This window comes from Channa argus, chromosome 1, assembly GCF_033026475.1.
Source record: "Channa argus isolate prfri chromosome 1, Channa argus male v1.0, whole genome shotgun sequence".
Lineage (NCBI taxonomy): Eukaryota > Metazoa > Chordata > Actinopteri > Anabantiformes > Channidae > Channa > Channa argus.
Genome location: NC_090197.1, coordinates 38,112,588 through 38,128,579, shown reverse-complemented (window position 1 = coordinate 38,128,579; position 15,992 = coordinate 38,112,588). Strand labels below are relative to the sequence as shown.

At 40.8% G+C, this 15,992-nt stretch overlaps 1 protein-coding gene across 2 annotated transcripts in view; it reads right to left on the bottom strand.

Moving 5' to 3' along the window:
* The window catches only part of LOC137134175 (cGMP-dependent protein kinase 1), an 80,053-nt gene extending 64,608 nt beyond the window's left edge, over nucleotides 1-15,445 (bottom strand). The window contains exons 1-2 of one of the 2 annotated variants that reach the window (XM_067518746.1): nucleotides 14,675-15,445; nucleotides 6,038-6,204 (exon numbers count right to left, since the gene is read on the bottom strand). In XM_067518746.1, the coding sequence (XP_067374847.1) occupies nucleotides 6,038-6,204; nucleotides 14,675-14,931 (424 nt within the window). In that variant the 5' untranslated portion in view covers nucleotides 14,932-15,445. Of the gene's footprint in view, nucleotides 1-6,037; nucleotides 6,205-11,048; nucleotides 12,316-14,674 lie in introns of those variants that run through there. The other variant, XM_067518740.1, reaches the window with a different exon arrangement.
* Between the last annotated feature and the right edge of the window lie 547 nt (nucleotides 15,446-15,992).

Genomic DNA, 15,992 nt, shown 5'->3' with positions numbered 1-15,992 from the left:
GTGTGTGTGTGTGTGTGTGTGAAAGTGAGTGAATTAAAGAGAGAAAGTGACAAAGGGAAAAGCTTAGGGGCATTGAGGGCAAATGAAAAAAGACACTTGCCAGACAAAGAGAATTTTCACTTGATGTTCAGGCGATATGATGCAGACCTGAGTGTAGGTAATGTTACATTAGCTGAAGTTATAGTCTTCATAGACTAAAGTATTTCTGATCACTAGTCTATTGTATGTTAGAAAATGCAGGTGGAGGTTTGCCTGCTTTTTTAAAAGCCAATAATCCATCTGAATTGTGTGTAGTAGAACACGTCTAGCTTTTACTTCTTTGTCTACAGTTTCTCTTTTTTTCTGCTTTTCCAGAGTAAAAAAGAAAATCTATTTTCGAGGCAGCACTGATCCATGGAGGCTTTGCATGTGGCTAATCACTGTTACGATCTCAGCTTTAAATTAGAAATCAAATCGCAAGATTGCAGGAAGTAAAAATACTTCCTGCAGGCTCTTTCAAAATAATTGATTTTTTGTGCCTAAATCTATTACAACAACAATGCTGACAGTGAAGTGAATAAAAAGATTTACACACAAACACACGCACACACAAACACAAACACTCACACACACAGGCACACACACTGTAGTTTTTTAAAGCTGTAAGAAATTGAAGGTATATCTTTTTGTGACATTTAGCCATTAGAAATGTATTTATAATTTTATTTCATTTAACAATGTACAACTTTTTCAATGCTGTTTCATAGTTTTACTTGCTTCTGTGTCACTAGGGGATTGAAATTTCAGTGGCGACCATGCAGTATGTAAGTGGCCACATACAACACTACGCCCTGATCCTGACAGTTCATTTTGATAGGTGTGTGTGATAACTAGAGTTTTCAAATGTCATTCCAATTACAGACCCTAGGATTTTGCCTTAATAACCTTCCAAGAGCCTCATTAGACTTATCATGGAAGCTGATGGCCTGGAAGAGGGCCAGCTATATATGAGTCAATCTAGTGGTAATAATGGTATTGCATGGCATGTTACATAAGCCACACACACACACACACACACACACACACACACACACACACACACACACACACACACACACACACACACACACACACACACACACACACAGTCTATCTTACCTAGTTGAAATTGAGTTCTCTGAGATAGTAGCAGATGAGCTACCTCTAAGCCTCAGCAGTGGGTTAAGTTCATTATTGGCCCACAATTGGCTCCTGTAAAACAGCTGTATTCTCCGCAGCCAATCCGACCAAAAATCTTTCAGTCTCAACATTTTTATTTTGCGAAGCCTTTTTCCCCCAAGATGCTACTTTGAAAGCAACAGCAGCAACAATTTCAGTTCTGCATTAGTTAAGTTGCCAGGCAACAATACTGTGCATTGGGTTTGTGCACTCACATTTTTGTAACCCAAATGCTTTATCTAATTTATATCAGCTTATTATCCCAAAGATCAGCAAATAATTAACTTCCAGCAGTAGCTACAGTATTTAAGGATCACGTCTCATACTATTACTCTAATAGTTCTAATTTGCTCTTCATATGGTGTCCACACCTGTCACACTCAGGTGCCCCCACTGATTACACCTTAACGTTGTGCTCAAGATGATAGAGGAGCCAATCTCCCTTTACTCCACCTCATTGGTCAGTGAGCACAGGAAGCCTTCCTCTGAAGAAGTCAGTGGGAATACCACGGTGTCAGAATGATTCCTTTAAACCGTAACAGCTGCCAGGGTCTCAGGCAGGGCCATTCATTTGTCTCTTAGAGATTAGGTAGTAGACCGGTTTGTTGACCCACTGGCCGGTTGATTATTTTGCCTGGTGGCTACTTTATACTTTTACACTACCTAGTACAGTCTGTAATTGATATCAAGTTTTACTAACCCAGCATATAAGGTAGAGTACGAAGTGATAGCAAGGTAATATTTATTAACATTTAATAAGGTGCTAGTACAGTAGAAGCTGAAGCAGAAGAGGATTATCGCAGGATATAATATGGCATGAATTGAATTGTAAAAATGCACATGTGCATCTCATTTTCAAATGTAATTTATATTTGTTTAGAGATGCATGCAAACGGATCAGTGTTTAATGCCTAAACATACAGTACAACCACGTCTACCAAACGTCTTGAAAGTCAAAAATTATCTTTTTGTTTTCTTTGCCTCATACTGAGAAGCTAGTATGGAGCCACAATGTGTAAACATCAGTATTCATTGTTATTCAGAGGTATATCTTGGTAAAAGCACCAGAAAAAGGAATGTGACTATCAGGAGTGGTTCTGTGTAAGCCTCAAAACAGGGCAACATTAAAGTATGCCACTTAAACCTCAAACCTTCTTAGAGGAGTCTGTCAAAATAATATATTTTCCTTATCTAACAGCAGGTCAAATAAAATAATTGGGACTCCATCTAATTTGTTTTTGGAAAATGCCAAATCCGGGGCATATTCTCAAATCCCTGAGCACCTCCACCTGAATAAAACGCTCTACAGTGCATCAATGGTTGCATTGAATATGGTAGCCTGTCAAAAACTGTCAGTGTACTGTGAACACTTGGGGTTTGGCGCTGACTCATACTATAATATTACTACTCTGTCCACACCTTGGCTGCCCTCTGCCTTACAGTTAGTTAAATTAATAAATATACAGTGAAGTCAGATGACTACATCTTCCCTAAAATAAATAAAATAACAAAAAAAACATAAACATAATTTAGAACTGTCACACATGCCTGAATTCTTATGACTAGGCTTTTTGTAATGTGCTTGTTTCTCACAGTAGTAGTTAAGTGAATATTCATGTATAAATGAAAAGACTGGAACAGAAAACCTTGTCAGGAGTGACACGAGTTACCAGTTAACAGTGCAAAGGTTTTTTAAACTTTAATTAAGTTAGGACGTACAAACACATCCCTGATTTTGTCTTTCCAATAACAACACCAAACCATTAAATCATCAATTGGTCTATGACAAGTAATGTAACTTGGAACATTTTTTTGTTTGGTCAAATAACCAGAGTTGTGGTTACAGCTTCTCATAAAGGGATTATTTGTTGGATTCCTCTGATTTTAAATTGAATGGCTTTGGGCTTTGGACCGCTGACAAAATTAAATATTATATCTAAAAGCATCTGCTTGAGCAGTGGGAAATTTTATACCTAATGTACCTTATAGATGTAGCATATAGTTCCCTTCTTACAACTGGATTTCAATCTTAAGTTAAACTTAGAATATAGCAAATATTTTTATTACACAGCTTTAATAAGCTTACTCTTAAAAGTATCAACACTCTTGTGTCCAACTGCAACGTGTTTTTAAAGGGCCTATTTGTATTAGCATCCACAAATTCATTAGATTAAGTTAAATGATTACTATGAAAGAAAATCGTTGGGGTTTCTCTGTCAGGAAAATACTTGATGGTAATTGGATGTGATTATACTAGTTATTATCATCATTAGGCACCTGTACAGATCTTCACGCACAACACAGCCAATCAAAGGCGTTTCTCATCTCCATGGAAACAGTTGCAATCAGTATTTTAAAGAGGACCACTGTCAGTGTCAGCCCAGAGGATGCAACCAAAACACAACAAACATCATTGAAGCAGCTTCGTCCAAGCAGGCAGCCTCATTGTAGCAGCAAGCCAGGAGTCATTCAACTTCTGCAGTTGTTTTTTCTGCTCTTTAATTATCAGGTGCACCACCAACAATGGCTAACTGCTCCGAGGTTGTTTAAACAGGGGGGCGAGGTAGGCCGTGTAGTGTGGGTCTGGATTGTCACTGGGATAAAGTCAGTTAGAACCTGCTTAAAGGTTTCCAGAACATTTAAAGTGAAAGCAATGTTTTAACAACCAGTATTAGTATCCATGTACTTTACCTGTGTTTAGTGTGACTACATGATACATGACAAACTACGTCAGCCCAGTGGTAATATGTTAATGATCAGCTTGCCAAGTCTGAAAGGGGGAACGATACAACACTTCATTTGTTTAGGAAAATGATGAACAATGTTAAGCGGACGCAGCTGTGTGTTCGGCTTGGCATGGAACAGTCAGACATCCTGTCAACGGGGATTAAAAAGTCACATGCTACGATGGGCTTCCACAGACCTTGGCACAAAGTCATCGCCCTTTGGGCTAATGTGGGCTAACAGTTTTATTTATTTATTTATTATTTTGTTTCAAGACAAGTCGAGACAGGGACAGCTAGGGTGACAGTAGGCAAGGGACACAATGGGACACGAAAGGATGGAAACAGTGTAATAGGAAAGAGTTAGATGGTGTTTATTGAAGATAAATATGTTAGGCTCGCCATAGGGATTTCACAATGGAAAATAATCATGCAAACATTTGATATTAGTAGCATATGACTGATGTTGAATTGAAGCCCTATTTCTAGTTACACTGTAATTCTTTCCTCCATCACTGTCGGAAAGGAAATCACAAAGCCCCTCAACAATTATTTCTCCAACAGATTTGTATCTTTTCTTTCTCTCTGTTGCGCTCAAGAGGAACCTATTCATCATATCAGCGTGACACTTCCTCATTTGTGAACTAGCATGACGAGTCATCACTGATACAATCTTCTCACGGCCTTTATTACAGGGGGAGATTAAAATGTATTCACTACCTAAAGAACGAGTGACTGGTGTTCAGTTAAAAATAGATTGTTAGACCGTCACCTTTTCTATTTCCTGTTTTCATTCCCAACTTTAACTGGACTTAATGGTGATAGTAGGTTCAAATTTCTCTCTTCTTTCATTCCTGGTTTTGTACTGCTTTCACTCCAGGTCACTGTTGCATGATTTACAATTTTGTTTTGCATGTTATTTACATTGTCTCAGTTACATGTAATCCACTTTAGAATTCCAACTTCTTCCTGCAGGCTACCAGTAATAAGTCCTTCCAATGAAAACAGTGTAGGAGGAACTAACACATGAACACGAACACATGAACAGGTACTGGGACAGCCCATCATTCTATAAGCTCTGTGCAATCTGTCAGCATCCTTACTTGCTCGCAATGGCAGTGTTAACGTGCTGCTAAACAGTAGGCTTAGTTTATGGGCTCATATTTGTTAAATAGTATAAGGTCTGTGGAATTAATCCACCATTCAACATTTTTAAGATGTTATGGTCTTAAAAAGGCTGTGTTAAACTAAAATGTCGTTCCTAGTTTAGTTAAATAGTTTTTTTCATATTTGCAGTTAAATTTTGTCCAAGATTCATTCTTAGCCATATATGGCTGAATGCGGGTAAAGGAAATGCTTTACTAACCCAATAATCAAAGTGGAGGACATGGAAAATAAGGGCAACAATCAATATAAGCATTTTTCTTAGGAAAATATTAACCTTTAAATGTCACCGTCTATATACCAACCAACAAATTTCAAGCTTGTAGCCTTTGATTTCTTTATTCTGTTAGTGTATTAACAAATTAAAACATTTTAAATCCCTATTATTCCCTTGTATGTTGAGTGAACTTAACTGAGCCATATTAATTAATACATTTTTCACATGTTGATTTGTATTACGTGCTTGAATGTTGTACACTATATTAATATCGGTTATTTTATAGGCATTGACTGGACCATTTTCGCTGAGGTCAAATCCGTTGTCCCGGATAATAGTTGTCTGAAGGCTTTATTGTAGTATGACTAGTCAAAAATCCCCTTATCACCAGAGGGAATGTTTCCTGTTACTGTCATCAGAGCTTTCACACACTGCTTCGCCAGCACCCATTGCAAAACATTCAAACTAGAAACACACGGTGATGTCATGACGTCATGTGTTGTCGAGTGGTTTTGGGGTTTAGATCATCATCCTGCATCAATAATGCCCTTTCATGTCTTTTTCCTCATTGTCATGAGGAGGTTTTTAAATACCGCTCTGCAGATCCAGTGGAATCATTTGGAGAAGAGTAATTACAGATACCTCTTTTTAGGGTTATTTTGCTTCCTTTCCATGGATTTTTTTCAATTGATTTGTACAGAATAGACATTTTGTATTTGAGCATGTGTGCTTTTACCTTCCATGACGTAGACAAGTGAGCCCACATCACCCTCTTTGATGATGCAGCTATCCTTTCCATACTCCACAGGGTACATGCAGTCCACGATCTCTTGGATCTGTGATAGCTCCAGATTCTTCATGAAGTCATTGTCCAGAATGGCCTCTTTGATCAGATCCTTGGACCTGCAGACAAGGTAAAACACAATTAGCCCAATACAGTACAAGAACTGACCTGGACAAAGTCTTAAACTACTGGCATCTGTTCCAATATTGAGAGAGAATAAGAAAGAGAAATGAGTAAGAGGGGCTTAGACCCTAATCCAGAGAAAGACGTCAGCCAGCCAACCAGGCAGGAATGCTGTTTATTTCTAAGGCAATTAAGGTCTCATTCAAGTTGCACAAAAGCGTTTCATAAACATGTCCAAATTTCAAAGATGTTAAGGTGAAACCTTTTATTCCTTGTTGCAACAAGTCAAGAAATACTAAAAGCCATGTCTGGTGGAAGCAGATTGTTTCCAATCAGGGGTGTCCTCAGAAAGCCTAATTGGCCCCCAGACTGCTTAATTATTAGGGCATTCCACAGCTAAGTATTTCTTTTGCAATGACTTTGCAAGCAAGGGAGAAAATGTAATTAACTGTAAAGCCAATGTGCAGACGTGGAGGTGGAGCTCCTTGTGCAGGTGAAAGAGCACTTTGTCAGGCAGGCTAAAAGAAGAAGCAAGGCTAATAGAATTAGGCAATTGAAAGGGGGTATTATGTCAACGTATCCTTTCAAAGTATCATGGCATTTGTTCATAAATGGTATCCAAGTGTTGACAACAGGTAAGCGCACACCAAATGCAGTGAAGTTTAAACTCGTCAAAGCGAGAGTCAGTTTGATGCTCTCTGACACAAAGAAGGCGTCAAGGGACAGGAGAGAAATCTGAGGCAGACCAGATCCTGAACAGTGAGTCAAGATCACTCATTCATTGAAGCATGTCATCGGCAGAGTCTGAGCTGCTCGACCGAGTGCCGCGGGGCTGGTTTTGACAGCGTGTCAGCTGGATGAATGAGGTTAATAATATGTATCAGGGTTAATCCAACTAAGAGTCCCCTCCTACTGACATGGGAAGCTTTTGTAGCCTAATTCATAAAAATGACAGCACACTCTATCCCCTGCTAGTAGGATTCAAAGGCACTGGTGAACTGCCTCGTGCCGTATTGTGCTTGATGCCCTTTTCAGAAACTGAGTTCTAGGTGCATTGTTGATGCTGATCACCTGACGAGCTTATAGCTGAAAGGGCAAATAACCTGAAGGGCATTTTATGAAGCAGTGCACCCATTCTACACAGGCTCCTCTGCCCTTCTGCCAGCTCGCAGCAGTCTTTTACAAAACACACTATACAAACACTAAAACTTCTATGTTTGCCGTGATACAATATTAACTGTGCCCAAGATTAATTTTTTTAAACTACAAATCCATTATTTTCCAAAAGTCCTCCAGAAAGGTGCCTCATTGATGTCTGTGTTTTTGAAACAACAAGCTCTATGAACCCCTCTGCACATTCACAAGATAATGTTTTATTGCCAATGTTTTACTTCTCTTCAAGGGCTTACTTTGATGTTTTGAGGTCACATGAATACCTCTATATTAAATCTCGAGACACTTGAGAACAGTCTTGCTCCTTCAGATAAAAAACAAAACAAAAAAACTCCAGAAGCTGCGAGAGACGCCAATCTCAGGCTGAAAAGCAGCTTTCAATGTCTGGCATGTAGACACAAATTTCAACCTTGGCCAGCATCTACAGATTTCAAGTGCATCATTATTACACCATCAGCTCGATGATTAGTGTCGGTTTAAATCCCAAATAGCATGCTAAAATATCGGCACATTGTTCTCATAATATGTATTTTGCAACAGGGTGATGAATTTTTAATTAGGGTTTAAAGGCCAGTGGATCCCCAAACAACTCTGCTGTTAGTGTCGGACATACTTGTGGGAAAATGTGAAGAATTACTAAAGACCACTATTACTCAGTTGAGTAGTTGCCCAGTCTGCTCTTAAACACAGCTTACTTAAGTTATTTCTTTTTTAAAAGCACAAATAAATCAAAGTACTATACTGTCCTACTTCCAGGGTTATTCCTAACCCTATATTTTGGAATTGATATACTAATCTCTGTAACTTCTCCTCTGTTTGAAAACAGTAGAAACAGTGGGTTAGCAATCATCCAAAGTCTCAGGAGGTTAAGTGAATTGATGACCCGAGGATGGTGCAGTTGTTGCTTCCAACTGAGCAACGAGTATTATCCAGGCATTCCCGGGTAGATCTTTTTTTTAAATCTGCTTTTGAGACTCAGGACAAGCTACTGCTGCAAATTGAAAAGAGATTGAGACATCACACCTATTTTAATATTCCCATTCGACAGTATGTTTAGATTTTTTCCCAAACCCTGCTCTCTTTCTCAGCAGATGAAGATCCTAATGTGTTTTCCATTTTGAAATATCTCCTTAGGTTTTAGGAAGTAAACCATAATAAAGGTGTAAAATGCTCAAGTTTGTAATTGTTAAAAACAGCCTTTATTTTACGCTGACACAGCAGACTCTGCATGTAATTATCTAAACAAACAGCAACCAACTGGAAAGACATTATTTTCCCAAAGTTGACCTCTAGTCCTCTGGAAATGTGGCTCATTGACCCTGCTTTTGTGACACCCAAGAGATTTCTGGCCTTTGCAGCCCTCATCGAGACCCCCAACTCAAGCCTCTGATGAGGAACGTCTCCCAAGCAGACCCTTATAAAAACATCTGCCTTCCTTTCCTTTGTGAGGATGATATATTTGCCTTTATCCACTAGTGAAGTTTGGGGCTGAGCAAGTTCAGCCTTCCTTAAAAGGAGAAAATATGCTCTTTTACGGGGAAAAGATGAGGGGTGGCAGAAAAGAGGGAGAGGCGAACAGAAATACGAGGCAGCCAGGGGGAGAAGGATGGATAGCGTATGTGTAAGGAATGCTTGTCAAGAAGATGAAGTGGGGGAAAATGAAAGAAAAACATAAACATTTGGCCAAATCCAAAAGGCATTATCACTACACATCAGTAACCAAAACAAAATTAAAATGTAATTGCACTCTTGTTTTCCCATGAGGGCATTTAAGTATTGTATACAAAAGAAAAGCTCTTTATCATCGTTTGAGCCCCAGCAAAACCTGAACTGGAAGAGATGCACCAAAACAAAATAATTTAGATTTGACTGAATTGCTGTTTATCTAAAGAAAACATGAACTTTTGCTCAAGTAAAAATGATGATGATGATAATACGGAACTAATAAGAGAATGTGCTCAAGTCATTGCTATTCACCAGTAGGTGGTCTGCATCTCGATCGTATGTTTTTCATTCATTTTCTTTTATGCATAAGCTGATTATAATAGATGCTTAGAAAAGGTGTAGCTGATGCACTGCAGGAAATCGGAGATTTAAATGAGAGTCTTCAAAGGAAGTTAAAACTACCTGTTGGTGACGAGAAGTTAATTTTCACATCCCCCATTTTTTAAAAATCTCAAACTACTCATTATAATTGACAGATGATTCGACTGAAACTCTTCACTGGTGAAAATGTCTCACTCCTCACACAGTGCAAGTTAAAAAGAAGGCAAAATGCAGGAATAGAAGAGTTTTGGAGATACCGTTTTCTTCTCGTCTCCAAAAGCCCCTTTGCAAAATCTCTTAATGGAAGTAGGCATAAACAGTAAAAGGTTTAGGGATGATTATCATAATGAAATGACCACTCTATTGTGTTTTCCTCATCTGCCATTCCAAGCCAGTGTCCAGGATGAATTTATGACAGTGAGACAAAAGAAAAGGGAAAACACAAAAGGAGTCTGCTTTCTGTGTTTCTCCCCACACATGGAGATGACAGGTATAACAAAGACTAATGGCCTTTTTTCTACTCAGACAAATAACCTCCTTCATTTTTTTGGAATCTTCTTTGATAAAACCCTTGGGGCTTTGTTTGCTTGCATGTCAACTGAATAATGACACATCTGACACTACAGATCTACAGTATCTGTCTGAAGGCCATTTTTTTCCTCCTAGGGATTAAGCATCAGAATCACGATGGAGACAAATGTAGTGGATAAAAAATCAATAATTTAAATTGGAACATTACATTATGCTCATGTTAGGTGACTGGACTCTCTTGTTGTTTCAAATGTGTATTTAGTTTTGAAAATGCATTGATTATATTCAATCAGTATTTTGTTTATATAGTAGATACAGAGTAGTAGGAGTAGATATTCCTCCTGTCCACGAGGGAGGTAAGTGTCTTGGTTAATAATAATAAAACCTTTATGTTCAAATTCAACAGACAGCTGCATTATTTCACAGCACAGAGCTATTTTAGTGCCAGTTTGAGAGCCAGATCTGATGTTGCAGACCAAGTTGGGCAAAAGAGATGTGTTTGCTAAAGAGTTTGAAAGAGAGAGATGGAGAGAGAGACTAGTTCTAGACAAGGGTAAACATGCACAGAGAGCCTGTTAAGACTGCCTGTCACTGAATTGCTGCTTGTATAAAATAAGGGTACATTACACAGAACTGTTGCCACCAGCTCTCTGACGATGTAATTCCCCTTCACTGGATGACATTTAATTTCTCCTTCATGTTAGCCTGTGATCAGACTAAATGACATTCAGCCTTTTATCACAAGGAAGCTCATAATTTTACTGATAACTGTCACTGTCACTAATGTTTTTTCAATGGAAAACAGCCATTTCACCTTCACTGTTGAAGACAGCATTTTCATTTATATTTTCCTTGTACCAAGTGTGCGTGTGTGTGTGTGTGTGTGTGTGTGTGTGTGTGGGTTACCGAGAGAACAGCACCTTAGCCATATGTGCTACAGGTGCTATACCTGATGTTCCGCACATCACATTACGCACAGGAATGAGCTGATGACAAAAGGTGAATGAACTCCAACTGGAGCTTAACAGTCCATGCAACAGATAACTGATCGACCTAACCTGAATATTATGGGTTAGAATTTAACACCTACTGTGGGCTTTTGTGGTAGAAAGGTAGGGTGACATGGCTAAGATCCTGGATGTCGAAGGCAGTGGGTTCTGCCGATATCGCCTGCCTCTTCGTCCGCTGCTGCTCGTGCAGCTCACTCTGCTTGTGGACCTGCTGGGTTGCCGGTTTGATAACGGAGCGGTATTTGTCCAGCTCGTTCTGCAGTCTCTGTATAAGCTCGTCTTTCTGGTCGAGCTCCAATTCCAGCTCGTCAATGAGCGCGTCCCTTTGACGCAGCTCCTCAATCTTTTCCTGTAGCGCGTACTGGAGGTCGCGCAAGGTGCCCATTTCAATTGGTGGCGACGAGCGACTTCCCAATAAGTTTATCGAAAGGTATGCAGTCGAGTCTTTATCCTCGCTCCTCTGCCACGCTGCTCATAAACTTTATCCAACATGAACAGCTTCAGATGATGCTGCCCCTGACTCCTGAGGTGGGGGGGACCTCGCCGTCGTCCGTCACAAGCAGATGTTGGGAATTAAAGCGAAGGTATGTTCTGTGGTTAACGCGATAGCCTAGGTGAGCCCATAATGCGCCTCAGTCACAATCATGCAAAGTTTGCCCCCTCTCTCTCTCTCTTTCTGTTTCTCTCTCTCCCGCCCTCCCTCGCCAGTGTGACAACAGAGGACCGTCCTCCCCGAGTGCGTCAGGCTGCGACCCGGAGAGAGCGCATGGTGAGAAGGGCGCCTACAGGAATCTGTGGTACAGTGCAGTTTGCCACTCCAGAGGGAGCTGCGCTTGTCTCTCATGAAAAATTGACACTCGGTGAGAAAGCAAGTGTGCCAGTGAGAAGGCTGTCATCATACCTTAGTAACTCGCCTTGAGGCTGCTGAGTTACAAATAGATGAGCGCCGGAGACTTAATGGAAGTTGAAGGTGATGGAAACTTAATGAACCTGAAAGTAAAATAAATAACCCGTTTTGTTTTTTTTTATCTCTTGGGAAATTACGCTGTGCTGTTTGGATTGTGTTTGACTACTTGTGTATTTTGCCAACATGAACAAATGCGCAGATATCAAAGATCTGAATCTGTTGGTGGGGATTCTAATTCTAAACAATGGTAGTAGATATAAAAATCCACTTTGACCAAAATGCCTGTCCAGTGAAGACTCCAGTATGGAGACTGTGGAGGTGCCAAAGGTAAACGGTGATATTTTTATACCCTGTCAAACAGAAGAAGCAGACATTAAAATACAAAAGCCACTGAGGCTCATGACTCCCCACAGCAGCTCCACATTCCTAATCTAATCTTGTGTTGTCTGGACTCTGAGCACCGTTGGTGTCTGTCCACATTATCCCAGTGAGTCATCTGAAGCTCTGCGAACAACATTTGGCCTCACACGCTCTGGACACACTCAGAGAAGGATAAACTGCCAAGGACAATCTGATAGGATGAGGAGTTACTGAGGGTAAAACGATATTTACTGTGGTGGGAGGGTGGGGAGTCACAGGCTGACAGTGAGGACAAAAAGCGGATTGAACTTTTGGCTGCATAGATTGTTTTAGTGTGTGTGGTAGTGAAAGGAATCTTATTCTTGGCAAAAAACATGTAAACACTGGTGGGAGGCAGGTGGCTTAATAAAAGATCACAGCTGCCCTCTTGTGGTGGGTTTAGCAGCATCATCAACAACAACAACAACCACAAGTTAGCAGGATATTCAGCTCTGCAGGCAAAAAAAGATCCAAATAATACACACTGTTGTTGAACGAATAGGTGATTTGATCAATGTGTTACAGAAAGAGATTGTTTGTACCGTGTGAAAAAAAACCACTTCTCTTATTGCAAATATTAACATGTTCAGCAGTCCTGTGTGAAATACGTGAAAGTGTTCAAATGCCACACTTGTTTTCAGGCACCACCACGTGCGAATTGTACAAAACCAGCGTTTGGTGACACTTTATATGTGGTAAAGTAACAGTGAGGAACATCCGGTTAACAAACAGCAATTTACATGTTTAAGCCACAACAAACGTCCAGCTCTCAAGTTTCTACATAAATGCAGACACCCAAAACATCACGATGTCTTTTTCCCTGTGAGCTACTTCACATTTTCTTTCATCTCTGATGGGGGAATGGTGCAGGGAACAAAAGCTTGGGCAACCGCAAAGTTTACTTCATATCAGGAAACTGCAGGTGCGTGGAAATTTCAGGCTTTTTGCAGTTCACTGTTACATCCCTGCATCCTCCCATCATCAAAAAGGCCCTCCCACTGTCCTTCAAAGCACCTCTGCGCTTTAAATTTCACCTCTCTAACCATCCAGCTCAGCCCTTTTCCTATGCAGATCAATAGAAAGAGGATCCGTTGCTTCATGCTGCGGTAATCCGATGAGCTGGGCGGGCCGCTGGTCGGTGCCATGTCCCGACACTAATGGGGGTCACAGCATCTCCGACCCCACGGCGGCCCAGGTGAACGCCCTCCTCCAGAAACTGGCACCATAGAGAGAGATCACATCATCTCGCCGGTGCCTTTCAAAAACACAAAGAAGTTTACTTCTGTTTCACTGCATATGACCACATAAAGGTAGATTATTTGTTCCCTAATACTCAGCTGATGAGCATAGGTTTCTAAGGTTTTTTTAGTCAGTATTTCTCAATTAATCAGGGCCATTCATGACCACCATACTCTACCTCATTCTCATCATGTTTCATTTTTCTTTCTCCAGACCTTTTCTTTTAGACTTTTATGTCTGAAGGTTGAGCATCACTTAATGAGTGCAAATAGGGACCTGTCCTGCCTGCAGTTTATTGACGCAAATGAAGATTGGAAATTATCTGTTGGTCTTAATCAGATTAATCCCATTCCCTGTTGCATTAATAGAGTCAGAATCATTTCTGCGAGTGTGTGGTGTGATGCCAATGCAATAAGTAGAAATGGCGATGAAAACAAATTACAAGATAAAGAATATTAAAAGAGAGAAAGTTTTTGTTCACAGCTGAATCACAGCTAAATCAAGCAGACTGAAACTAAGTTGAAGTAGGAACCTAATTGATGTCAATCAGGTGCAGGCCTCACGTGAAACCCTCAGAATCAGCACCACCTTACTGTGAATCTAAAACGAGCACCTAAAGGTGATGAAGGAAGCATATGGTCAAACAAAGCGTTTTCTAATGGAGTATTAAATATCCTCAGACATGCACTTCGGGTCCTCAGCGTCCAGCTACTAAAAGCCAATAATGCATCTCACTTCCTCCTGCCTGTGTCCTGTGGGACTGCCATGATGGATCTGATCAATTAGAAGCTCTTTCCGAAGCTCGTCTTTGAGCTGCGTCATCGGCCCCAAGAATGAAAGTGCTCGTCCATTCATGGCAAACGTCTCCATCTCTCATTTAGAAAAGAAAAAAAAAGACAGGATATGAACCAGGCAGAAACAACTGTGTGGAGACAGGTCACCTAAGTGCCACAATAAAAAAAAGTGTGACTCAAAGTAGAGACAGAATCCGCCCCACTGCTGTTAAAGAAAGACTTGGGATTCAAAATAACATGTGTTTATGCCGTCGATGGCACACATTTGGTGAAAAAACAACACTCAGAAAGATCATTTAGATGAGATATAAAACTGTCACAAAGCGTAGAAGAGCAGTTAAGTCAGCCCCTGCTGAAACAGTCTTACCAGTCGGACTTGGCATATTTCCGAAACGACTGCCGCGTCAAGTCCTGGTGCGTCTGGGGCTCAGCGGAGATGCCCTGCGCCCTGCGGGTCCTCGGTCCAATAAGTTGAGCGCTGGGCAGAACAGACTGACATTTGTGCAATTTTCTTTTCAGCTCCTGAATCTCGTCTTCCCTATCCGCCAGGCGCCTCTCCAAGTCTCGTATCCTCTCTTCCTTCAGCAGCAGGATCTTCGTAAAGTCGTCCTCCAGGTCACTCATGTTAAAATCTGCGTTCAACTTTTCAGCGATTCTCCGCGTTATGGACAAAATGATTAAACTCCCAGCAGGACTCGCACGGGTTTGCGAGGACGGACACAAATCCGCTTCTAAATGCGCGCAGGGTGATGATGCTCCGAGGATCCTCTTCACTGCCCACTTGTTTTTTTTTTTATCAGAAGAAAGGAGCAAAACGGTCTTTTAAACCCGGTAAGAGGGCGATTGATGGAGCAGCGCAACGCTAGTCCACCAACCCTCCCGGGAGCTGCTGATGATCCTTCATTGAGAAACCAATTACAGCAGCTCTTCCTCCCCGAGGACGCAGGCAGGCCGTCAAACTGGGCAGTGAGGAGCCGAGACAACAACTCCTGTAGTTCACCGCCTCTCACACTGCAAACACACCACAGAGGAAGAGCACTGCTACTGCTGCTGTCACATATTTGTTTATCACCTATCTGCACAACCCCGAGCCCCCTTTGAGCTACAAAAGCGCAGCACCCACATCACCTCCCCGACCTACTGCAAAAATAAAAAAATAAAAAAATCAATTGTCCCACACAAGTACTCGCCTCACAGGACAGAGGTCCGTTCGCAGTAGTCACGTTTTTAAATGGAGTAAGCGCACATCATTGAAGAGCAAGTTCTCCCAATAAGGCAAATAGCTTGTTCTGGCTTGAAGCATGTGTGCGTGTGTGTGCGCGTGTGTGTGTGCGCGTGTGTGTAGTTTTGGATTTTGGTTTTGCGCATGGACTGTAGCGTTTTCATCAAGGTGATAGAAGGATTTATCCATTTATATATTTAAGTGCAAACTAGTGCATAAAATAGACTTTATTTAAAATGGGTCTGAAGTGGAAAACAACATCATTTATAGCTGCAGAGGACACAAATTGGCTCTTATTGTACACATCCAACATAAAGTGAATTACACAACAGATCCACAATGTGTTATCTTACTCATTAGAGGAATTAGTAATTACACACTGACAGCACTGTTCATCACTTTCATCCTCAATATGCAGTGAGGACTAAAGAGAGATCCTCACTTCTCTCTCTGTTATATTAAT